Below are 27,400 nucleotides of genomic sequence, written 5' to 3'. Positions count from 1 at the left end.
TTCGCGGCATGCTACATTGAATCGAGGCCGGCCGAAGCCTTGAACATCCTCCGTTACATGCACATGATACATAGCATGTACATGACGGCCAGAGCATGGGTTTGGAGGCAATATGACGAAAAATTTAGAAAAAAGCAGGAAGGGTTGAAGGTTATTAGCTTTGGGGTGAAAGACATAGAAGTTTGTCTGGAAGTCACAAACCAGGTGGCGCAAGCGACAGAGCGCAAGCAGCCCTTTCTGCCAAAATCAAGCGGAAGCCCCGCAGCAAAAGGAAAATGCTATGCTTTTAATTTCGCACTGTGCAGCAGGGGAACGGGTTGCCGCTACAAACACTCATGCATGCGCTGCAACGCAAATCACCCAGCCAAAGACTGCAGTCACGCCCAAGGCAAAGGGGGGGATAGCAAGGGCACCCTCCCCAATAAATACTGAAGCCCTGCAGCGATGGCTAGGCCGCTACCCGCTAAGAGGGGAGGCGGCCTTTTTGGGAAAGGGGTTCATGGAGGGTTTCAAGTTGCCGCTAGAGAGGCCAGTGTCAGCAGTAGCTAAGAAGAATTTAAAGTCAGCAAGAGATTTCCCAGAGGTGGTCAGGGCCAAAATAGATGAGGAAATTCAGTTGGGGCGCATGGCCGGCACATTCCCCTTGCCGCCCCTCGAAGGCCTGTGCATCTCACCGTTAGGGGTCGTCCCTAAGAAGGAGGCGGGGAAGTTTCGGTTGATTCAGCACCTATCTTTTCCAGAAGGCGAATCAATAAACGATGCCCTAGACTCCCAGGCTTGTAGCGTCTTATACCAATCGTTCGAGCAGGCTCTAGCAATGGTGCAGGGATGCGGTGAAGGGGCGTTACTAGCGAAAGTGGATATCGAGTCCGCATTTTGCCTGCTACCACTCCACCCAAATTCCTTCAAGTACATGGGATTTAAACTAGGGGAGCAATACTACAAAAACAAATGCTTGCCAATGGGTTGCTCTATTTCCTGCGCTTTCTTCGAGCGATTCAGCTCATTCCTAGAATGGTGCGTGAGGGCAGGGACAGGCGTGAAGGGGGTAACACATTACCTAGACGACTTCCTGCTAATGGGCCCTAAGGGCAGCCAGGAGTGCAAGGAGCTCTTATTCTCGACACAGGCTCTTTTCCGGCAGCTAGGGGTCCCGATAGCGGCAGAGAAGACCGAGGGGCCCACACCAAGGCTAACGTTTCTGGGCATAGAAATCGACATGGAGCTTGGCCTTTGCCGGCTACCGGTGGAGAAGATAGAAAAGCTGAGGGGCAGGCTGCAGGAATGCGCAGGGGCGAGAAAAGTCACTCTTAAACAGATGCAGTCCCTGTTAGGGTTGTTGAATTTTGCATGCAGGGTCATTCCCATGGGCAAAGTGTTTTGTCGCAGGTTAGAGAAAGCGACCTGCGGGGGTCAAAAAGGCGCGATATAGGATACGCATATCAAGCGAGCTGAGGCAGGACATGCAGGTATGGTTGGAATTCCTAAAGGGCTTCAATGGGGTCCGGATATGGCTGCGCGAGCCGGTACACAGCACAGGGCTACAATTGTACACCGACGCCTCCGGGGCAGTCGGCTCTGGGGCATACTTGGGAGGGGAATGGTGTGCACAACCCTGGCCGGAAGCATGGCGAGCGGCCGGGTGGACCAAAAATATGCTGCTGCTAGAGCTCTTCCCGATAATAGTGGCGGTGGAGTTATGGGCAGACAGGTTGGCAAACAAAAGAATAGTATTCTGGTGCGATAACTTAGGGGTGGTACAAGCGATAAGCAATCAGAAAGCGGAATCACCACAAGCGCTTAGGCTACTGAGGCACCTGGTGCTGTGCTGCTTGCAAAAGAACAGACTTCATTGCGCGCCGCCTCCCGGGGGTGGAGAATGAGAATACGGATGCGCTTTCTAGGTTCCAGTGGGATAGATTCAGGGCGCTCGCGCCACAAGCCAGGTCGGAGGGTTTACAGTGTCCTGATTATATCTGGCAGATTATCAAGCCGGGCTAACAAGGCTAGCGCGAAAGGCCGTGGCACCGCGGACGCTGAAGACGTACGAGGCGGCTTTCAGCGAATGGCAGGCATTCAGGGTAGAAAAAGGAGTGGCGGGTAAGAACGCTCGCGAAGAACTGTTGGAGTACGTGTGGCAGGGGTATAGCGAGGGGAGATCTAAGGCGACCATGTCCACAGCATTGGCAGGGATTACATACTTCTCAAGGCTTAGAGGGGGGGAGGACCCTACAAAGTCATTCTTGTTGGCGAAAGCCCTAAAAGGGTGGGCAAGAGAGCAAGCAAAGACAGGCGACGTGCGCAGGCCCATAGGCCGCCCCACGCTTAAGAACTTAATAGACATAGTCAGCCACATCGCAGCGGACGAGTACGAGACAGGGCTATTCCGCCTGGCTTTTTCCCTCGCCTTATTCGGAGCCTTCAGGGTAGGGGAGCTGGTAGCGAGCTCCAAGAATTCAAAGGATTCTGGCCTATTGTCAGGCAACGTAGCGGTGGAAAAGGATAGGGTGCTCTGCAAAATACACAAATCAAAAACGGATCAGTTAGGCCGGGGGCGCTGGGTAGCGATAAGCAGACAGGAAGAAGAAAGCACATGCGCAGTGGCGCTAGCAAGTGATTACGAGCGGAAACGCCTGCAAGGGCTCTGGCCGCAGTGGCTCGTGCATGGTAGCGGATCCCCTCTGACTAAATTTCAGTTCCAAAGCGTATTCAAGAAAGGCCTACGGGCTTTGCAGCTTCCCGTCGGGCAGTACGGGACCCATTCCTTTAGGATAGGGGCAGCAACTTGTGCGGAGGCTGAGGGGTTGTCAGCAGACGAGATTAAAAAGTTGGACAGGTGGAAATCAGGAGCGTACAAGGTTTACTTGCGCGTGGAAAAGCAAGACTAGGAGGCAGGCGCGCGGCGGCTTTCGCGAAACCCAAGGCCTTAAGCTGCCCGCCATAACTGGGGGAATGAAGGACTTTCCAATTTTGCCCTCAAACAAAAAGAGGTTTTGTGGTTTTCACCTTCATATGGGTCGTGCGAAAGTTCGCACCATAGGTCTGTATAGAACAGGGGGTAACGACTATGTGTAATTCTGCTTTTCAGGAGGGCAAAAGAAGGACTGGAGAGTCTGGATGGTCGGCCACTCGTATATTTACTGGGCCAGCAGACACAAATCGGCAGGGAGCTTAGCACAAAAGTGGGGGGCGAAGGTAGAATGGATAGGCATCAGGGGTTTGAGGTGGATGGGGCTACGGGAGCTGTTGCTGAGGAACGAGCAGGCACAGGGGATACCAGATAGGGTTGTCATACACCTAGGGGGCAACGATCTAGGAAAATGCAAGGGGAGCGAGCTGATTATGGCAATCCAACCCGACATACAATGGCTGAAGGGCCGGTGGCCTAGTACAGGGATCACATGGTCAGATATAGTCCCAAGGGCACAAGAGGGCCTGGGTTTAGAAAGGGTCAGAAGAAAGGTGAACAAGGCCGTAGCCCGTCTCTTGACGGGAGAAGGCGATACAATCGCCAGGCTCCCGTTGTTGAGGTTCAGAGAAGAAGGGCTGTTTAGGCAAGATGGAGTACACCTGACAGAGAGGGGCTTAGCTTTATTCTTGGACGACATCACAGAAAGCATCAGTAGGAGGCCGGTGGTAGCAGCGGGTGGAGGGCCTGGGTTCTAGGAACCAGGCTATGGCGGCAAGCAGTGCTCCTCGGCAGTCTGTAGTAGCGAAACGTCGGTTGGCTGGCACTTCCCCCAGATACTCGGCGAGTTTGTCGTGGCCTCAAGGGCCGACACGGTCGTCATCTTAAGGGTGGACCGGTGCTATGCCAATGGTGGGAAGTGGTACCGCTCAGCTAACTTGCGCAAGGGCGGGACTTAGGTTCCGCCGCGTTTAATTTAGGAGAAATTTAATATGCAGGCTGCAGCCGGGGGCACGCACTGCTTTCTCGCCACCCACTTATAGAGTACCAATTCTAATTTGATCAATAAATTTGTCTGTGACCTTTTAAATCGCAATTCAGTTGTCCGAGTGATTATTGGGGTAAAAAGGTGGTAGGGGGTGAGGGGCGAGAGTATTAATAAAATCAACGGACGGCTTAAAGAATTCGATGGCCAAATAGGCCTGAGAATAAATAAGCGTCCTGGTTTTTTAAAAGAAGGAGGCCTAGGGCAGGAAATGGGAGAAGTGGGGAGGGGAGGGGAAAGGGGAGGATAGAGCAGGGAGATAGCATAGCAGCATCTTGTAGGAAAAAGGGGAGGAGAGTTACCTGGGAGGTACAAAAGGCCAGGCAGGCTCCCTCTTTCATGCTGAACAATGATCTAAGAAGGCACCCACCCTCCCGCCCATGTGGAACGGCAGTTGGCACAGGTATTTAGGAATTAATGTTTTTATTTTCGGTGGTGACACCGTCAGGCCAGTCCAGAGTTTTTTAATTATCACCATGGCAAAGGTTGGGTAACTGGAATTTTGAAATGAAGTTTTACGTTCGGTGGAGGCAACGTTAGGCCATTTCGGGCTTTAATTATGGCCTGGCAAAAGAGGTCCAGCAGGCGGGGCAAGCAGTGCTCCTCGGCAGTCTGTAGAAGCACAACGTCGGTTGGCCGGCACTTCCCCCAGATACTCGGCGAGTTTGTCGTGGCCTCAAGGGCCGACACGGTCGTCATCTTAAGGGTGGACCGGTGCTATGCCAATGGTGGGAAGTGGTACCGCTCAGCTAACTTGCGCAAGGGCGGGACTTAGGTTCCGCCCCGTTGTTTAATTTAGGAGAAATGTAATATGTAGGCTGTAGTCGGGGGCACGCACTGCTTTCTCGTCACCCACTTATAGAGTACCAATTCTAATTCGATCAATAAATTTGTCTGTGACCTTTTAAATCACAATTCAGTTGTCCGAGAGATTATTGGGGTAAAAAGGTGGTAGGGGCGAGAGTATTAATAAAATCAATGGACGGCTTACTGCACTTTATCTTCTCTCCCCAATGTATGGTGGCAGCACTGATATTGTGTGAGATACGCCTGATTCCTCTACTGCTTACTATTGGCATAGTCCTTGCTAAAAAAGGCTCTTGTTCTCCTGATAGAGTCAATGAGTCCAGACCAGAAATGGGGATTTTTTTTTTTATATGTAAAGTTTTTTTTTTTTTTATTGTCTTGTTTAATTAATGGTTGTTAATGCAAATGTCATTTTGTGTAACATATTTTTGTAAAAATCAGAGGGTCAGCGAGACGTTATGGGGCCAATGTATCATTTAATATTTGCTGCTAATTTCCCCAAAACAGCCGTACCTCCCAAATGTAAGTAGAAGGGACTGCAGCAGGTATCTCCCATAGCTTCATACATGGACATCTCCAGGAAAGGGTCAGGTACGTTGTTTTTTTTGTTTTTTTTAAATACAACAACCCTAATTCTCCTACAAGTAAAAAAACAAACTGAACCTTTGAACACATAACTTATTTAAAACAAAAAGAAGCAAATGAAATAAATATATATCTACACACACACACACACACACACACACACACACACACACACACACACACACACACACACACAAAGGGAATATGGAAATCAGAGGAAATCACATGATGTAATTGCAGCTTCCTGACAGGCCACCGCCCTCACTCCACATAAACGCACTGATATAAAATTCCTGCCACTATTTATTTACACACATAAAAAAATCACAAGTACATACAGTCATTATTGGTGGTTCTGGGCTCCGGCCAGTTCAAGGGAAATGGCACAGTCACAATGGCAGCGTGTGTACCCACCTTTACACACCAGAGATATTTATACACAGCAACACTGATATTATGTGGACACAAAAGTAACAATACAATGACACATTAACAGGAAATTGTTTCTGTCACCATAGCGACAATTATCTGATAATAAGATAATACACAGACAAATAAAAAGACTCAACGGAAATCTTTTGTTTTTAAATGACTTTATTTTATAGCTTTAATACACATATTTTTGTCCATCTATATTTTAAACTTAAAAAAATACTTTACTCTTTGCACAACATGGATAAAAACAGGATTTTAATACCTACCGGTAAATCCTTATCTCCTAGTCCGTAGAGGATGCTGGGGTCCACTTTAGTACCATGAGGTATAGACAGTTCCGCAGGAGCCATGGGCACTTTAAGACTTTTTCAGTGTGTGAACTGGCTCCTCCCTCTATGCCCCTCCTCCAGACCTCAGTATAGGAACTGTGCCCAGGGAGACGGACATTTTGAGGAAAGGATTTATTTTAAAGTGAACGGTGAGATTCATACCAGCTCACACTTCAGCCATGCCGTACAACAGGGCATTCAACATAAAACATGTCAACGGCATGAACAGATTTACAGCAACATGCTGAAAAGAAGCGTAACACAACTCTTGTGTAATTACAGCTAACAACTGCAGGTAAAGTACGCACTGGGTCGGGTGCCCAGCATCCTCTATGGACAAGGAGAAAAGGATTTACCGGTAGGTATTAAAATCCTGTTTTCTCATACGTCCTAGAGGATGCTGGGTTCCACTTTAGTACAATGGGGTTATACCAAAGCTCCGGAACGGGCGGGAGAGTGCGAATGACCCTGCAGCACCGATTGAACAAACTTGAGGTCCTCATCGGCCAAGGTATCAAACCTGTAAAACTTGGCAAACGTGTTTGCCCCTGACCAAGTAGCTGCTCTGCAAAGTTGCAACGCCAAGACACCCTGGGCAGCTGCCCAGGAAAAGCCCACCTTTCTAGTAGAATGTGCATTCACCAAATTCGGTAATGGCAATCCTGCCTTGGAATGAGCGTGCTGAATCGTACCTCTGATCCAGTGCGCAATGGTCTGCTTAGAAGCAGGACACCCAATCTTGTTCGGAGCATACAGGACAAACAGAGCCTCTGTTTTCCGTATTCGAGCTGTTCTTGCGACATACATTTTCAAAGCCCTGACCACATCCAGTGACTTTGATGTAGAAAAGGGGTCAGTGGCCACTGGCACCAGAATAGGTTGGTTTATATGGAAAGAGGAAACCACTTTTGGAAGAAATTGCTGACGAGTTCTTAACTCCGCCCTATCTTCATGGAAAATCAAGTAAGGGCTCTTGTGAGACAAGGCCCCTAGCTCAGACCCCCTCCTTGCAGATGCCAAGGCAAACAGTATGACCACTTTCCAAGTGAGAAACTTCAACTCTATCTCCTGTAGAGGTTCAAACCAATGTGATTGAAGGAACTGCAACACCACGTTAAGATCCCATGGTGCCACCAGAGGCACAAATGGAGGTTGGATGTGCAAAACCCCTTTCACGAACGTCTGAACTTCTGGAAGGGAGGCCAATTGTTTCTGAAAGAAAACCGATAAGACCGAAATCTGGACCTTAACTGAGCCCAATTTTAGGCCCGCATCCACACCCGCCTGTAGAAAATTGAGAAAACATCCCAACTGAAACTCTTCCGTTGGAGCCTTCTTGGATTCGCATCAAGATACATATTTTCTCCAAATACGGTGGTAATGTTTAGACGTTACTCCTTTCCTGGCCTGAATGAGAGTGGGAATGACTTCTTCGGGAATACCCTTTCGGGCTAGGATCTGGCATTCAACAGCCATGCCGTCAAACGTAGCCGCGGTAAGTCTTGATACACGCACGGCCCCTGCTGCAGCAGGTCCTCGCAAAGAGGAAGAGGCTGAGGATCTTCTATGAGTAATTCCTAAAGATCTGGATACCGAGCCCTCCTTGGCCAGTCTGGGACAATGAGGGTCGCTCGAACCCTTGTTCTTCTTACGATCTTGAGAACTTTTGGAATTAGTGGAAGTGGAGGGAAGACATACACCGACCGAAACACCCACTGTGTCACCAGTGCATCCAATGCTATTGCTTGAGGGTCTCTCGACCTGGAACAATATCTCTGAAGCTTCTTGTTGAGCCGAGATGCCATCATGTCTACTTGAGGAACTCCCCAAAGACCTGCCACCTCTGCGAAGACTTGTGGGTGGAGGCCCCATTCTCCTGGATGGAGATCGTGTCTGTTGAGGAAGTCTGCTTCCCAGTTGTCCACTCCCGGAATGAAAAATCGCAGACAGAGCGCTTGCATGTCTTTCTGCCCAGAGGAGGATTCTTGTCGCCTCTGCCATCACCGCCCTGATGGTTTATGTACGCCACTGCTATTACATTGTCGGACTGGATCTGTACAGGTAGATCTTGAAGAAGATGCTCCACTTGTAGAAGGACATTGTAAATGGTTCTCAACTCCAGAATGTTTATGTGAAGACAAGTTTCCTGACTTGACCATCTTCCTTGGAAGCTTACTCCCTGTGTGACTGCCTCCCAGCCTCGGAGACTTGCATCCGTGGTCACCAGGACCCAGTCCTGAATACCGAACTTGCGACTCTGCAGTAGGTGAGAACTGTGTAGCCACCACAGGAGCGAAACTCTGGCTTTGGATGACAGGATTATCCTCTGGTGCATGTGTAGATGGGATCCGGACAACTTGTCCAACAGGTCCCACTGGAATACTCTGGCATGGAATCGGCCAAACTGTAAGGCCTCGTAGGCTGCTACCATCTTTCCCAACAACCGAATGCATTGATGAATTGACACTCTTGTCGGTTTCAGAATTTGTTTGACCATTCTCTGGATTTCCAGAGCATTTTCCACTGGAAGAAATACCCTAAGTACTTCTGTGTCCAGTATCATTCCCAGAAAGGATAACCTTGTCATCTGTTCCAACTGCGACTTTGGAAGGTTTATGATCTAACCGTGTTGTTGAAGCACTGTCAGGGAGAGTGCAATGTTCTGCACCAACCTTTCCCTGGATCCCACTTTTATTAGGAGGTAAGGTATTATATTGACTCCCTTCTAACGAAGGAGGACCATCATCTCCGCCATAACCCTGGTGAAGACCCTCGGTGCCGTGGAGAGTCCAAACGGCAATGTCTGAAATTGGTAATGACAATCCTGTATCGCGAATCTCAGATAAGCTTGATGCGGAGGATAAATGGGAACATGTAAATAGGCATCCTTTATGTCCACTGACACCATGAAATCTCCTTCCTCCAGAATGGAGATCACTGCCCTGAGAGATTCCATCTTGAATTTGAACCTTTTCAGGTAGAGATTCAGAGATTTCAGGTTCAGGATCGGTCTGACCGAGCCGTCCGGCTTCGGAACTACGAAGAGGCTTGAATAAAATCCTTCTCCCTGTTGTGACACGGGAACCAAGACAATGACTTGATCCTGACACAATTTTTGTATTGCTGCCATTACCACTTTCCTGTCTGGGAGAGAAACTGGTAAGGCCGATTTGAAAAATCGGTGCGGGGGAACGTCTTGAAACTCCAGTTTGTACCCGTGGGACACTATTTGTAAGACCCACGGGTCCAGGCCAGAATGAACCCAGAACAGACTGAAAAGTTTCACACGTGCCCCCACCTGAGTTGACTACCGCAAGGGAGCCCCAGCGTCATGCTGTAGATTTGGCAGAAGCAGGGGATGATTTCTGCTCCTGTGATCCTGGAGACGCTGTGGACTTTTTTCCTCTTCCCCTTCCTCTACCCGCAAAGAAAGGGGAACCTTTTCCCTTTTTGTATCTATTGGGCCGAAAGGACTGCATCTGAAAGTGATGTGGCTTTTTCGCCGGCGTAGGAGCATAAGGCAAGAAAGACGATGTACCTGCGGTAGCCACAAAAACGATATCATCCAGCCCGTCTCCAAACAAGGCTTCCCCTTTATACGGGAGAGACTCCATATTCCTTTTGGAATCTGTGTCAGCATTCCATTGACGAATCCACAACGCTCTCCGTGCCGAGACTGCCATGGTAGTTGCTCTTGATCCCAAGAGCCCAATATCTCTCATGGCTTCACGCATGTACCCTGCAGCGTCTTTAATATGACCCAACGGTAGGAGAACCTTGTCTCTATCTATTGTGTCAATTTCAGATGATAAGTTATCTGACCACTTTTCAATAGCACTACTACCCATGCACAGGCAATGGTAGGCCTGAGTAGCGTCCCATTGGCCACATAAATAGATTTTAACGTAGTCTCCAACTTGCGGTCTGCCGGCTCCTTGAGTGAAGCCGTCCCAGGAGCAGGGAGAATTACCTTTTTTGTTAATCGTGGCAGGTCACTGTCTAAAATGGGGGGTGACACCCACCTTTTCCTGTCCTCTGCCGGGAAAGCATAAGCAGCCTGAATCCTTTTGGGGATCTGAAATTTCTTTTCAGGGTTTGCCCAGACACCCTCAAAGAGAGTGTTCAGTTCATGAGGTGGAAAAGTTACATTAATTTTCTTTTCTTTATAAAGGTAAACCTTCTGCCAAGGTAAAGCAGGGGTCTCTGTAACGTCTAACACCTCCTTTATAGCCACAATTATGTACTGAATGTTTTTTGCTAATTTTGGATCTATTCCCCTGGAATCACTAGTGTCGACACAGGAATCAGAGTCCGTGTCGGTGTCGGTCTGTATTACCTGAGTAAATGACCTCTCATGGGACCCAGAGGGGTCCCCTGTGGATGAAAAAGCAGAGTTTTGACAAATCACATCTTCCACAGACTTTCTCCAGTTTTCTGCATGAGACTCAGACTTAACCAATCTCTTACTGATATGATTCACACTATCACGTAATTCTTTCACCCATTCAGGCTCATGGTGAGCCGGCAGTGTCACCACATTCCAACTCTGTCCCTAAAATTGCTTCCTCAGGGGAAGAGCACCCTGCCTCAGACATGTCACACACGTGCACAACCACACCACAGACACTCTGGGGATTATAGGGGACAGACCCACAGTAAAATCTGTCAGAGGGACACAAAAAGGAATTGCCAGTCCACAACTCAGCGCCTAAAGAAAAAATCCCTGTCGCATACTTTGTACACAGAGACTTTCCAGTGCTTATATATTGCCAATAATAGTTTGAGTACCTCAATATTACACTTTCCCCCTTTTGCACCCTGATACTTGATTCAGAAGTGGAGAAGGACCAACGTTTCTTCCCCTGCAACCTTGCTTGGAGAAAATGGCGCTGAGCGGTGTTCTGGCTGAGGAGGAAGCCCCGCCCCTGTAATGGCGCGTTTACCCTCAGCTTATCTGACTAAAATTTATACTGGCAGGTGTGTAGGATTGAGCCACGGTCCAATATGCCCCTTTTTGCCAGAGTAGGATTTTATGCTGCCCATGGCGCACCCCCGTGCCCTGCACCCGCTGTGTGCCTGAGTTTTGATAGCATGTTCGCGCAGCATTCCCGCTTGCTGCGCGGTACCTTTAGCCGTCACGATGACCGGAGGTCCCTCTGGCAGATCTCCAGTAATAATACTCACGCATCTTCTGACTTCTGGCTCTGTTAGGGAGGTGACGGCGTACTGTGGGAGTGAGCGCACAGCCGCAGCTAGTGTTCAGTACCCTTCAGGAGCTACTGGTGTCCTGTCAGCAAGAAGCAGAGCCATGAAACTATGCAGGAAGTTGTTTCCTACTTCTTCTCCCTAAGTCCCACGAGGCAGGGAGACTGTTGCCAGCAGTCTGCCTGAAAATAAAAAACCTAACAAAGTATTTCAGTGAAACTCAGTAGAGTTCCACTAGAGTGCGGCCAGTCAGCCTGGGCACATTTTCTAAACTGAGGTCTGGAGGAGGGGCACAGAGGGAGGAGCCAGTTCACACTCTGAAAAAGTCTTAAAGTGCCCATGGCTCCTGCAGAACAGTCTATACCCCATGGTACTAAAGTGGACCCCAGCATCCTCTAGGACGTATGAGAAATATCCTTTAAAGCACAGAAACAATTCAAGTTATGTTTTAGTATTGCAGGTAAGTAAAACAGATACATATCAAGAGAGCCAAAAGCCTTAGGGGGGGACATTCAGACCCAGCCACAATAGCTGCCCACAGCAGGTTGCTGGTAGTGGCAAAATTCACATGCGCAGCAGCCACGCGGACACACACATTGCGGTTGCATCCCTGAGGGGTGAACGCGGGCAGGCCGGGACCATTTTCCAGGGGGCTGAGTGATGTCACATCTGCGTCTCTCTCTGATTAACCCCCTACAAACTTCCAGAGTGCAGAGTAGCAGCACTACTTTCAGGATTATTACACAGAACACACATAAAGGCTCACACAGCAAATAACAATAAATTATTACATATAAGGGATTAATTAGAAAAAAGGAAGCATAATCATCATTAAGTCTAATTATCATTTGGTTCTGTGCAGGACCCATACACCTCTTTACTGCCTCCAGCAACCCCTGGTACTGCACTGCAGCCATCCGCCCTGTCTCCCCCTCTGACACCTCAGCGCTGCTTGGGGACAATATTACCCACTTACACACTGCATCCAGCAGCCCCCACTACTGCCACTCGCCCTGTCTGCCACCTCAGCACTGATTGGGGACAACATTACCCACTTACACACTGCCTCCAGCAGCCCACACTACTGCCACTTGTCCTGTCTGACACCTCAGCGCTGCTTGGGAACAATATTACCCACTTACACACTGCCTCCAGCAGCCCACACTACTGCCACTTGTCCTGTCTGACACCTCAGCGCTGCTTGGGGACAATATTACCCACTTACACACTGCCTCCAGCAGCCCCCACTACTGTCACTCATCCTGTCTGCCACCCCAGAGCTGATTGGGGACAATATTACCCACTTACACACTGCCTCCAGCAGCCCCCACTACTGCCACTCGTCCTGTCTGCCACCCCAGAGCTGATTGGGGACAATATTACCCACTTACACACTGCCTCCAGCAGCCCCGCTACTGCACTACTGCCACCCACCCTGTCTCCCCCTGACATCTAAGCACTGCTTGGGCATTTATGGTACTGCTGGTAACAATCCTTCATCAACAGATGGAAGTAACCAGGGCAGTAAGGATGCAGAATCTGCTTCTGGTACCATGGACCCTGGTCATGTAGGGCTCGGAGGGTCAGTAAGATTCTGTTAGGATTTTATTTTAGACCGAGCGCTGTCTGTTCTAATGTTCTATGCAATGTGTAGCAACTAAAAACTTGTACAATGTGTAACAACTAAAAATAATAGAAAAATTAAAATCTAATTGAAAAAAATAATAATGAAAAATAAAATAAAAAAGTATAATTAAAATGAGAAAATGAAGAAATAAAAATGAAAATAAAAATAAATAAAAAATAAAAAAGAGGGAGGGTTAGGAAGGTGGGGAAGGGAAGGAAGATAGTGCATTGTTTACAGCTCCTTTTTTGGAGCTTTAGTTGGAGCTTTTAGACACTTAGTTCAGGAGAGGAAACAGTCTCTTAATAGAAAAACTATCCCTATCTTACCCTGTTAGTTTCTTCTTTGCTGAGGCCGTGACCGGGAGTGGCTTCCGGTAGTGTTGGTGATGTTTGTTCCTGTCAGCTTGGTAAGTCAGTCCTGCCTTGGTGCTGGGCTTTGGCTGCTTACCACTTGCTGTGCTGTAGCCGCTGTTTAGAGCCGATCTGCCGCGACCGGAAGTTCGGGTCTCCACTTCCGGTAGTTCGAATGCTGGCGGCGGAGGTGGCGATGTGAAATGTCCTCTGTGTCTGCTCCTTCTTGTTCCAACGCGTTTCGAATCCAGAGCTGGATTCTTTCTCAAGGAAGTGATTCCACACATGATCAGCATTTTGTAACTCTGAACCCCCAAGTGTAAGTCTGGTTGGTAAGCAAAGCTGAGCTGTAGCCCTGCCCTTTGTCGTGAGCTTCTATCATATAGAACTGTTTCATTAGGATGGAGTCAAAGCCAACTGGCGTCACCCACACCTGGAGCTCAGCTAGACATTTAGGATTGGTATTGGGTTCTCAGTACCCAGAGCAAAAGACCGGTCACCGGCATAGCAGTGGTAAACGAGGACATGATGTCTGTTTCACCCAGTGGTAGCATGTGTATTGCAAAAAGCTTGGGAGATAGGATAAGAACCTTGAAGAACGTTACATGGCAATAAGTATACTCCAGAAGAAAAGAATGGTTCCTCACCTGAGTGATGTCTATTGTGTGCGACAAGAGCTGATTTATTTCTCAGAACATAGAAATGGCCTCTCACCTGTGTGACTTCTCTGATGTGTAACAAGTTGTGATTTCTGGGTAAAACATTTCCCACACTCAGAGCAAGAAAATGGCTTCTCACCTGTGTGACTTCTCTGATGTGTATCAAGATTTGATTTCAGGGTAAAACATTTTCCACACTCAGAGCAAGAAAATGGCTTCTCACCTGTGTGACTTCTCTGATGTATAACAAGATTATGTTTCAGGGTAAACCATTTCCCGCACTCAGAGCAAGAAAATGGATTCTCACCTATGTGAATTATCTGATGTCTAACAAGATATAATTTACTTATAAAACATTTCCCACATTCAGAACAGGAAAATGGCTTCTCACCTGTGTGACTTCGTTGATGTGTAACAAGACCTGATTTCCGTGTAAAACATTTCCCGCACTCAGAGCAAGAAAATGGCTTCTCACCTGTGTGACTTCTCTGATGTTTATCAAGATTTGATTTCAGGGTAAAACATTTCCCACACTCAGAGCAATAAAATGGATTCTCACCTGTGTGACTTCTCTGATGTGTATCAAGATTTGATTTCAGGGTAAAACATTTCCCACACTCAGAGCAAGAAAATGGATTCTCACCTGTGTGACTTCTCTGATGTATAACAAGATTTGATTTCAGGGTAAAACATTTCCCACACTCAGAGCAAGAAAATGGCTTCTCACCTGTGTGACTTCTCTGATGTGTAACAAGATTTGATTTCAGGGTAAAACATTTCCCACACTCAGAGCAAGAAAATGGCTTCTCACCTGTGTGACTTCTCTGATGTATAACAAGATTATGTTTCAGGGTAAAACATTTCCCGCACTCAGAGCAAGAAAATGGATTCTCACCTGTGTGACTTCTCTGATGTATAACAAGATTATGTTTCAGGGTAAAACATTTCCCGCACTCAGAGCAAGAAAATGGATTCTCACCTATGTGAATTATCTGATGTCTAACAAGATATAATTTACTTATAAAACATTTCCCACATTCAGAACAGGAAAATGGCTTCTCACCTGTGTGACTTCGTTGATGTGTAACAAGACCTGATTTCCGTGTAAAACATTTCCCGCACTCAGAGCAAGAAAATGGATTCTCACCTGTGTGACTTCTCTGATGTCTAACAAGAGCTGATTTTAATGCAAAACATTTCCCACACTCAGAACATATCATTGGCTTCTCACCTGTGTGTCTTCTCTGATGTCTAACAAGAGCTGATTTGTATGTAAAACATTTCCCACACTCAGAGCAAGAAAATGGCTTCTCACCTGTGTGACATTTCTGATGATTAACAAGATCTGATATGTATGGAAAACTTTTCCCACACTCAGAACATGGAAATGGTTTCTCACCTGTGTGACTTCTCTGATGTCTAACAAGATTTGATTTCAGGGTAAAACATTTCCCGCACTCAGAGCAAGAAAATGGCTTCTCACCTGTGTGACTTCCCTGATGTTTAACAAGATCTGATTTGTATGGAAAACAGTTCCCACACTCAGAACATGGAAATGGCCTTAGCTGGTTGATGGGTAATATGTTTGTGCTCTGTGTAAAACATTTGGCATCTATAGAACAGGGAAACACTGTATCTACTGTCAGAGCTGTAATAGATGCACCAATATCAGAGTGATCAGGAGAACATTTCCCAGGATCAGAGGGATCAGCTGATAGAGCTGGATGTATAATTGAGGTAATAGGATCATCTCCTGGAGAATCCTGTATACTGTCATTATCTTCTTTTTCACAATCCGGGGATAACATTAGATGTCCTTCTGAGATGTTCCTGCTTGTGTGTCCATCTGCTGGAAATAAAACACATTATGGAAATGTGACATTTTCTGTAACAATATTAATCTTGTAAACAATAGGAGAAGACGACTTTCTGGGACACTTAATTGTAAATGTGTATGTATAATAAAACATAACTTTTAACGAAGGCTTTATAATATTGTGTCTCAGGCTATCACTGTGTCCACCCTCCTGAGAACACTCACAATAACAAATGTGATATTAGAACAAGACTTAGATATATCTCTCTTGTACTGGTAACTAACCATGAAGTATAAATGGAGATGTAGTCACTCGCCAAGTCCTATGTCAGCACCAATGTAAAACTATGGATGGGGAACATATCATATGAATTGGAGATTCTAGCTGAACAATAACATCAGTCATATGAGCTGATGGATCAGAGAAATGTCTCCTAACGTTACTCCTGGAAGCATTGGTAAGGTAGCATTCCTTTATGTGTGTGCTCATACGCTGGTAAGCCTGCACATGTGTTACTCACCCTTATTTCTCTCACGTCCGAGAGGATGCTGGGGTTATTTAGTACCTTGGGAGCCATGGGCACTTTAAGAGTTTCACAGTGTGGGCTGGCTCCTCCCTCTATGCCCCTCCTACCAGACTACCTACCGGTCACAGATAGGGGAGCTACTAGGAGTTTTCTAGTTTTATTGTTATTCTAAGAGATTAGGATACAGGATGGCTGCTGGCAACAGCCTTCCTGCTTCATGGCACTTGGGGGGGGGGTGGTAGTAGTAGAAACCAACTCTAGAAGTTAATGGTTCTCTATCTCCGTTGACAGTACACTGAGTGGGAGCGCAGTTCTGACAGGCTGCGCTCCGGAAGGCTCAGTGGCACACTGTGTACGATGCTGTGAGGGGTGTCCTGGGCCAGCACAATCACCCTACACTGGTCAACTATAGCTATCAGGGGCTAATCCTACTGTTAGCTATAAAATACCTCAGGCCAGTATAATCAACTAAGTGCCGGAGAATGCGCCATTATAGGGGGCGAGACTTCTCCTCAGAGTGGATCCAGAACTCACCAGCGCCATTTTCTCACTGCATACCTCTCTTCATACCGGGAGTGGACAACTGGGAAGCGGATTTCCTCAGCAGACACGATCTCCATCCAGGAGAATGGGGCATCCACCCAGAGGTGTTTGCAAAGGTAACAAGTCGATGAGGTGTACCTCAGATAGACATGATGGCCTCCCGCCTCAACAAGAAGCTTTGGAGGTACTGTTCCAGGTCGAGATACCCACAAGCAGTGGCGGTGGACGCCCTGGTAACTCCGTGGGTGTTCCAATCGGTGTATGTGTTCTCTCCACTTCCACTCATCCCAAGGATTCTCAAACTAATAAATAGAACAAGAGTTCAGGCGATCCTCATTGCTCCGGACTGGCCAAGACGGGGTTGGTATGCGGATCTTCTGGAATTACTGCTAGAGGATCCGAGGCCTCTTCCTCTTCGCGAGGACCTTCTACTATAGGGGTCATTCGCCTATCAAGACTTACCGCAGCTACGCATGGAGGTTGAACGCCAGACCATAGCTCGGAAGGGCATTCCGAAAAAGGTAATTCTTACCCTGATACAGGACAGTAAAGGGAGTAACGTCTAAACATTACCATTGGATTTGGAAAAAGTATGTGTCTTGGTGTGAATCCAAGAAATTTCCTACGGTGGAGTTTCAACTGGGACAGTTTCTCCTCTTTCTACAAGCAGGACCTACGCTTGGTCTCCATAAAGGTACAGATTTTGGCGTTGTCCATTTTCTTCCAGAAACAATTGGATGCCCTCCGTGAGGTTCAGACTTTCTTAAAAGGGGTTCTGCACATCCAACCACCCTTTGTGCCTCCTACGGCACCTTGTGATCTTAATGTGGTGCTGCAGTTCCTGCAATCGGATTGGTTCGAGCCTTTACAGGAGGTGGACATCAAGTTTCTTACTTGGAAGGCGGTCACACTGTTGGCATTGGCATCTGCTCAACGTGTGTCAGAATTGGGGGCATTGTCATGCAAGAGCCCCTACTTGATTTTCCATGAGGATAGAGCGGAGCTCAGAACGCGTCAGCAATTTCTTCCAAAGGTTGTATCAGCTTTTCATATCAACCAACCTATTGTGGTGCCAGTGGCTACTGACTCCTCAATCACCTCAAAGTACTTGGATGTTGTGAGGGCTTTGAAAATTTATGTGAAGAGAACTTCTCGTCACAGGAAATCAGATTCTGTTTTTACTGTATGCTCCCAACAAGATTGGGTGTCCTGCTTCTAAGCAGACGATTTCTCGCTGGATCAGGTTTACTATCCAGCATGTTTATTCTACGGCAGGCCTGTAGTGTCCAAAATCTGTTAAGGTCCACTCTACTCATAAAGTGGGTTCTTCCTGGGCGGCTGCACGGGTCGTCTCGGCTTTACAACTTTTTACCGAGCGGCTACTTGGTCAGGGTCGAACGCGTTTGCTAAGTTCTACAAGTTCGATACTTTGGCCTCTGAGGACCTAAAGTTTGGTCAATCTGTTCTGCAGGAACCTCAGCACTCTCCCTCCCGTACTGGGAGCTTTGGTACATCCCCATGGTACTAAATGGAACCCCAGCATCCTCTAGGACATAAGAGAAAATAGGATTTTAATTACCTACCGGTGAATCCTTTTCTCGTAGTCCGTAGAGGATGCTGGGCTTCATTTTCCTGCATTGTTACTTGGTTAAGTACTGCATTGTTACTTGGTTAGGGTCGAACACGTTTGCTAAGTTCTACAAGTTCGATACTTGGTCAATCTGTTCTGCAGGAACCTCAGCACTCTCCCTCCCGTACTGGGAGCTTTGGTACATCCACATGGTACTAAATGTTAAGGTTAAGTACTGCATTGTTACTTGGTTAAGTATTGTTGTTCAGCCGTTGCTGAATCGTTTCAAGCTAGTTGGCTTGGCTTTTCTCAGCATATGTGTGAGCTGGTGTGAATCTCACCACTATCTGTGTAGGGAGGAGCCAGCCCACACTATTAAACTCTTAAAGTGCCCATGGCTCCCAAGGGACTCGTCTATACCCCATGGTACTAAATGGAACCCCTGCGTCCTCTACGGACTACGAGAAAAGGATTTACTGGTAGGTAATTAAAATCCTATTATAAGGTATATTGCTACAGCAGAGCAGGTGTGGAACAAGGTACTTTACATGCAATACACCATATAATACCCTGCAATCATCATACATCTGCTAGGTTACACTCTTACACCCCCATCATCAGTGTCTTACCTCTATACTCTCATTAGTAATAAGAATGATGTGTGTACGGTACGATACAGAGAATTACATATCAGAATCTATACAGCTGCCGCCATACTTCTGCTTCTCATACGTGTGCTACTGGCAGCAGTGAACATCTGAGTGAGAGTGCAGGGAACACAGCAGAGTCTGATGAGAAAGAGATTGGATCTGCCTTTGCAGGGATGTACCAAACCTGTCACCCCTGTAAGTATATAAAATAATAAATAAGAGGGGCGTGGGCGGAGTCCATCCAGACGTGCTTTCTGGAGTTCTCCTCACTGAGTGACTTCTTATCTACCCTACCTGATAGCTCTCAGCCACCGCTGGGACCAAGACCCAATCTATTAAGTCCCCCACTCGTCCTGCCTTAAAGCAGCTCACTCCGGGCACCGTTCACTGTCTCAGCCTAGTGACGCCGCTGAAGCCACGGGCTGTATTCTGGGGCTAAGTGCGCCCAGTCTTTCCTGCACGCTCCGGACACATGACTTGGAGGCGCTTTTGCTCAGGCAGGAGCACTTGCTCTCCCGCTCACACAGGTGCACAACTCCCGCTACTGCTGGGGACAGAACGGGCTGCCCACAGTCACAGGAGCCCGGCGGTGATATTGGGAAGTGAGGTGGCTGCCATTTTGGATCCTGGTGCCCGGCCATCGCATGCTTTGCCTTCTGCCTTCAATAAAATTGATATAAGCTGCTAAATAAGTGTCCTGACGGCTGGACCGGGGTCACTACATTAAATTGAAGCATTTGCCTGGAGGTGAAACTACCTTCTATTTATATGGTACCACTATAATCTACTTCCTCTCAGTCTACATGCAGAGCCCAGTATCAAGTATCGTCTGAGTACAGCTCATTACACTCTGATTACAACCTCACAGTATATTATTTTGTGGATTTATTCACTGAATATATTTTGCCATTTGTGTCTCTGTGCTGAGTACTTCACGCCTGTGGTCACGCTGACCTCTAGTGGAATTTCTCGCTCATTACTGTGTTATTTGAGTTGCATTACATCCTGTTTACTTGATATTTTGCCTTGGATACTCCCTTCACCCCGACTAAGAATGTCATTTTGAATGGAGTCATCTTGATGTAACCTCCTGACAGCGTACTACTGCTCCTTTTATTTATAGATCGTTTGTATTTTCCCATCTCCGAAAGATCAGTCTCTTTGTAGCCGGCTTACCATGCCTCCCAAAAAAGGTTAAAAGGTACCAAATCGGCCCCACCTATCCATCTCTTTGGTACCTCTAATTCAGGTGGCCCTTCTGAGACCGCTACAACATCATCTGCTTCTTCTTGTCAGTCGCACAGCCCAGCTGTAATGGCTGAAGACGTCTTAAGACACTCTAGATGGTCCTGTTACTCTACGCTCTATACATTCTATGTTATCTACATTTAAGGACTGAAATAGCCTCAGAACTTAACTCTAATATTCAGGCTTTGAGGTCCGATATTAGTGAGATTGGCATTCGTACAGACTGAGATGAAAGAGATTGATGCGTCTCAGAAAGACCTGATTTAGCACATGACACCCTTCAGGAAGACATGGGGGTAAATTTACTAAGGTGGGAGATTTTTAGAACTGGTGATGTTGCCCATGGCAACCAATCAGATTCTACTTACCATTTATCTAGCTGCTTCTAGCAGATAATAGATATAATCTGATTGGTTGCTATGGGCAACATCACCAGTTCTAAAAATCTCCCACCTTAGTAAATTTACCCCATGGTCTCCATTCGTGATAAAGTCATTGATTTAGAAGAATGCTCTCAGAGAAATAATATCAGAATAATGGGCATTCCGGATTCTGTTACAAATGCTGAGCTTTATGACTATGCCACGGACCTCATTCAGAAACTTTCACTGAAGGCTTCTGCTGCGGACCTTCTTATTGATAGGATCCATAGACTCCCAAAGTCCAAACAGACCCCTATCCAAGCACCAAGGTACAGGGTCCACTTTTTCATATTACAGAACGCATTCTACATGCTACTTTGTCTTCCTCTTCCACAGCTGAGTGCCTGGATAATCTGCAGATATTTCCAGATATTTCTCCTGCGACGCTGGCCAAGAGGCGTCTATTCCACTCAATGGCTATAGCTTTATGCAAAGGAAATGTGCAATGCAAATAGGGCTTACCTACTAAGCTTATTGTGATGCGAAACGGCGCCTTAGCAGTGATATTCACCCAAATATGGCCCTGCTATTCTGAAAAAGAAGTAGTTATGGTAGACTTACCGTCGATAACTCTATTTCTCCGAAAACCACAGTATCCACAGGATATACATTGTGATATGAGGTAGCGTCAGTGGAATGGCACCAACGATCACAGCCTTTGGCCTCCAAGAATGCAACGGGACAGTATCCTTTATCCCCGCCTCCTGGTTATTTTCTAGTTATATTCCAAAGCTCAAGGCAGGAGCATCATAGAGAGCCCTTATCAGGCGAGAAGAACACACACACACACACACACACACACACACACACACACACACACACACACACACACACACACACACACTTCCATACAAGAAGGAAGATCCTCAAATCAGGTGCGTCAGGGTGAAATCCCTGTGGATACTGTGGACTTCAGAGAAATAAAGTTATCAACGGTAAGTCTACCATAACTACTTATTTCTCCTGCAGGGTCCACAGTAGTATCCACAGGATATACACTGGGATGTCCCAAATTTAGTGGAGGGGATGCTCCTGATTGGACAGGAGAATCCTTTGCCTGAATGCAGTGTCCTGAGAGGCAAAGGCATAATATCTACCCCTGGATTTAATATCATACAAAAATGATATTTAAGGAATGACTAAGGGTCCTGTGTTAAAATAATAACAATAATAAAAAATCTTTCATTTATAAAAATACTCCAATCCCTATACGATAAAAAGATATAGTAGTGGGGACATTTTGACTGTTATTGCAAGTAAAGGATTAACCCTCTATATATTTATTATTATGATCCGTACATCCAGTTTTAAATTGCTATTTATCATTTTTTGATTGTTGACTATACCTTTTTAAATGCAAATGTCCAAAGAAGAATTGGTTTTTTAATTATCTGTTCATTTTTTATGTCATCTTAAGCCTGAAAGAAATGATATGGTCCGTTAATGTAAATTCATATTGTAAATTTATGTGGCTGTATATTTTCTGCTGTTTGCATAGAATAGGGGCACCACTATTGCGGATGTTTGTAGTTTACTAATGGCCGTTTGACAAATTTTTTTATTAATCATGTACTTTACGCAGTGATTTATTTTTGTTTGGGAAAGGGTTGTCCGGCTGCCCTCACTCAAAATGGTGCCCACATACTGTCTAAGGTGGGAAGAGAGTGTGTTACACTCCCACCCACCTCCGGCCACCTGCGATGTCACTTCCCCGCGGAGCCGGAAGTGACGTTATGTAGATCAGCGGGTGGAACGCATGAGCCGCCGCGGCACTTCCGGCGGAACCGTAAATGACGCCATGCGTTCCAGGGGTTGGAACGCATGGCGTTTTTCAGCGATTTGACTTACATTTTAAGTTTGTAAAGCCACACAAATAGACAACTGGCTAATCATAACTATTGTGGATATTAATCCAACTTGATTATATGAAGGGACATTATTGTATTGTTGGTTTTACACATTTTACCCACCAGTACCGCCCATTACAACAGGAAATGGGTGTGGTTATGTTTCCCTTTAAATATCTGGTCCTCCATGCACCTTACACACCTTGATAAAGACCATACCGGTTGAAACGCGTTGGTGTTTCCTGCGGCCCAGGACTCGGTGAAGGTAAAGCTTAATAGGGGAAGCTTCTTTATTACCCCTATACGCCTAAAATTTCTGCCTTCCACCGAAGGTCACTGAGGGTACGCATGCTAAGTCTTTTAATTGTATACGTGTTCAAATAAACTTTTTATAAGTCTGCACTATGATCCCCCGTTATTTGTCTTTCATGTACCATTGTTTGAGGACAGAGACAAAGAATTGAAAAACGGTGGGGCTGACTGAATTCAAGTTTTATCAAGTTCACGTTTTTAAGTGATTGGAGGACAGAGAACGAGACCAGATAAGAGACTTTATGTCTGACTTTGTTGGAAAAATCTTTTGATTGGGATATTGTTTCTAATTTTTGGACTGATCTTCTATTATTAAGGGAGATCAACACAAAGACTAACCATAGTATCTTTGGACAATTGATTCTATTGAGATTTTTTGTTCACCGGATTTATTTTAAACGTTAATACCCAGAAGGGTTATTTTACTGACATTTAAGTGCCTTGTACCCTAGATCAGCGCGCAGGAATCTCGTTTGTGTTTTTATTGTATTTTGGTGATTGGTGTAAGTCACGTCTGATTTCTGCAGCCTGATCTTAAGTAAGGAGCGCAGGTGATCATTTATTTTTTGTATTTACGTTTTATTCACCTTCCATCACCTGCTGACCATGCTGGGGTATAGAGAAAAACGGAGACTCCTCGTTAATTCTGTTTTTGATAGGATTAAAGGTAAAAATAATCCAGCTGATACAGAATTAGTCGATACAGATTTGAATAATATTATGGATAAATTAGAAAAAATCCTCACCAAAGAAAGTAAAACATGGTGGGAGATAGCCACTCTAGAGAGATATATAGCAGAAGATCTGATTCCTAGAGGGCTGAAAATAAATAAACCATGTACCTTCCAAACAGATAACGAGGGCTTTGAAAAAGAATGGGGTATTATTCTTAATAAATGTTCACAGTCACTGATGGAACTCATCATTAATGAAAGAAAACAAGAACTGAGTAGAATAGAAAAAACCATTCGTGAACTAACAGCACAAATAGAAACCATTCCGGGAGCTAAGGGAATGTAAAGATCTAGAGAAGGAACTAGAATATAAAATTATCAAGAAAGAGAAAGAACTCATTATACGGAAACAAACTAAATATAATAGAGATATAAAAGAAAATTAGCAGATAGATCTAGAGGAAGGTGACAGTCTTATTACTTTAGACCAGGGTGAATATAACACCCCCTCTTTTTGTCCTGTCCATACACCCCTCATTGATCACAGGACCCGTACACCACAACAAAACTACAACTTCTTCACATCAAGACAGAATAAAAGGATACATTTTAGAAATACAGATCGTCGTTATGAATATAAAGAAGAACCCAGACAAAGGAGAAGAATTGATCAGGAGGGAGAAACGAGAGGAAACTGGGAACCTAGAGACTCACAGAACCTACTAAGAAACAGGAGGAGATTTACACGTCGTAGATTATCTACAACAAGAAGCTACGAGGAAAACTTCCACCCTTATAGACCAGAGCGCCGCCCTACAGCAACTTCCAATCGGTTTGAAATACTAGATAGGGACGTTTTTTTAGAACGGGGTCAGAGAAAGAACAGGTGGAGATAAAAGGCAGAAGAACGCATAGAGGAAAAAGGGGGAATGGAAAAATAAAAAAAGTGGTAAATAGAATTAATACAACATCATTACCATCTAAAGATCCCTCCACGAAAATTTTCAACCTAAGTAATTATGAGTTGAAAGAACATGAAACAGCCGTCCTACAAAAGGGACTCAAATTTGCTCCAGTCAATAAACTTAATAAGTTTGATACTTATGTTGACATTCAAAAATTTGTCAGGAATTTATCACTAAAGAAGTATTTTGTTGGTCAAAAAATACCTGATACTGAGAACGTGTCACTTTTTAAACCTAAGTCCACGTTCAATCCTACTTATAGTAGGGGTTGTTTTTTGGAAACATTCAATAAGATTGTTTGTACCGAGGTTGAAAAAAATCAACGACAAAAGGAAATTAAATTATAATATCACTAAAGAAGAAAATGAAGCAATCAAACATTTGGAGAAAAATGAAAGTATTACCATTAAACCGGCGGATAAAGGGGGAGGAGTCGTAATCATGGATACATGTAAATATAACCAGGAGATCCTGAGACAGTTGGAAGACAGAACCACTTATGGACTATTGAGAGGGAACCCCACTGAGAGAATGGAAAAACACCTAACTGCCCTGGTGAACAAATATGAAGAAAACGGAACCATCACAAATTCGGAAAGAAAGTACCTCATAAAAGAACATCCAGTGTTACCTGTCATGTATGTTCTACCCAAAATACATAAAGACCCCATAAATCCCCCAGGACGCCCTATAATTGCTGGAACGGATTCCTTATCATCTAATCTATCACACTTTATAGATGCTCATCTACAACCGGAAGTATTGAAAATTCCATCGTACATTAAGGACACCATAGATACCATCAACCATTTAAAAGAAGTGAAGGTTACGCCCCAACATTTTTTAGTAACAGCTGACGTGTCTTCTCTATACACCATCATAGACCACCAGTTGGGCATCACCGCAGTAGAATATTTCTTTAGAAAAAATAATGAGATCATAAACGAAAATAAATTAAATTTCATAAAGGAATCCATCCTGTTCATTTTGGAAAACAACTTCTTCTGGTACAACAATCAGTTTTATATTCAAAAAAGGGGAACAGCGATGGGCACGAAATTTGCCCCTGCCTACGCAAATTTGTTCATGGGGTGGTGGGAAGATCACTGTCAGGAATCGACTCACCAGGCTGGCATCTGTCCGCCGCTGCGGACTCCGTCCTGGCTCCCTGCGGTCGCAGAACTCCATTCTTTGCAGTATACGGACAACATCCTCGTGTCCCAGACTTCCAAGAGCTTCCTCACATGGATGTTCCTGCTGCCACTTCTGCTCTGAGTCAGTTTTCTTCCATCTGGAGGAAGATCCACACTTCTCTAAAAAAGGCCTCCAGCCGGTATAAACACTTTGCTGATCGCAAAAGACGTGCAGTTCCTTGCCTGAAACCTGGGGACAAGGTTTGGCTGTCTACCCGGAACCTCCGTCTTAGGGTCCCGTCTATGAAATTTGCACCACGTTTCATTGGCCCCTTTCCTGTCGAAAGAGTCATCAACCCTGTGGCCTACAAGCTGAAATTACCACCTTCTCTGCGAATACCTAATGCTTTTCATGTTTCTCTCCTCAGACCTTTAGTCCTAAATCGTTTCCAGAGAGCTCTTCCAGTTGGTCCCAAAATTCGAACTCAGCGGGGCGTGGAGTTCGAGATTGGAAAGATTCTGGATTCCCGTTGCCGGTACGGACGACTTCAATATCTTGTCGATTGGTCCGGTTATGGCCCAGAGGAGAGAAGCTGGGTAAATTCGTTGGATGTCCATGCTCCAAGGTTGGTCCGTGTCTTCCACAACACTCATCCTTCCAAACCACGTGGGTGTTCGGTGCCCACCCTTAAAGGGGGGGGTACTGTCAGGAATCGACTCACCAGGCTGGCATCTGTCCGCCGCTGCGGACTCCGTCCTGGCTCCCTGCGGTCGCCTGTCGTCCGCGTCCCTGCCGTCGGACGCCATCGTGGGCCTGAGAGCGCTCCTGTGACGGCGGCGTGTAGCGCGCCGCGTTCCCGCTGGGCCGCGGCATGGGCGCCGCCATGACAGCTTCCAATACTCAGCATGCGGCGGCCAATCCGGTGCTTGGCCGCACCCACTTTTCCTCACTCCACCAATGACTGTTAACCAAGGGGTATATATGTAGCTGCAGGTTCAGTCTGCAGGCATCCTGGACTTTGTGTCACTCCTGCGACTCATGTGAAAGGATCTGGTTCCTGTCTTCTCCGTGTACCTGGCTATTCTCAAGAGACTTTGTACTCCTGGTTACTTCACTCAGCTCCGTGGAACTTCAAGTCCCAGCAATACCTGCATTCATCAATGGGCTTCACACCCATCATTACCTGGTGTGCTTCAGCCTAGCAGTAGAGACTGACTCCAGGTGTGTTCCATCTCTCACCTGTGATACAGCTTGCTCGCTGTCAGTGCTTCACCACCTGCACTGTGGACACAGTCAGACTCCTGCCTCTGCTATCAGGTTTGCCATACTACAACATCACAGCTAAGTTCCATGATTCAACCTGCACTGGTTCCTATACCAGAATAATTCCTACAAGTTACCTTCTCATCTGTTTATCATCATTACCGGTTATCATTTCTTCAAGTCATTATCCATTCTGTTCCAATAGACTTTCAGCTATTACGCTGTATAATTGACACTTGCATTTATTATTATTTCTGCTGCCGTATTGTTTACCATCTGTATAATAAATACCATTGCGCTCATGCGCAGAAACATCATCCAGCCTCCTCGTTTTCTCCCATCTACCTCCACTGACCCACTAGCGCCCCCTCTGGGGACACAGACAAGACCTGATCTGACAGTAAGTCCAGGATCGATGGACTCGGATGGTGGACGGAGTGTGGGGTCAGAGGCCTTGCAAAACCTGGTCTCCCGTCTGG

At 46.0% G+C, this 27,400-nt stretch overlaps 1 protein-coding gene across 1 annotated transcript in view; it reads right to left on the bottom strand.

Annotated features, from left to right (window-relative positions):
- Positions 1-13,955: 13,955 nt before the first annotated feature.
- Positions 13,956-27,400, bottom strand: part of LOC134984095 (zinc finger protein 850-like) — a 228,955-nt gene continuing 215,510 nt past the window's right edge. The window contains exon 8 of the mRNA XM_063949728.1: positions 13,956-15,433. Coding sequence (XP_063805798.1) covers positions 13,974-15,433 — 1,460 coding nt within the window. The 3' untranslated portion in view covers positions 13,956-13,973. The remainder of the gene's footprint in view (positions 15,434-27,400) is intronic.

This window comes from Pseudophryne corroboree (genome assembly GCF_028390025.1).
Source record: "Pseudophryne corroboree isolate aPseCor3 chromosome 3 unlocalized genomic scaffold, aPseCor3.hap2 SUPER_3_unloc_35, whole genome shotgun sequence".
Lineage (NCBI taxonomy): Eukaryota > Metazoa > Chordata > Amphibia > Anura > Myobatrachidae > Pseudophryne > Pseudophryne corroboree.
This window is presented reverse-complemented; position numbering and strand designations above follow the sequence as displayed.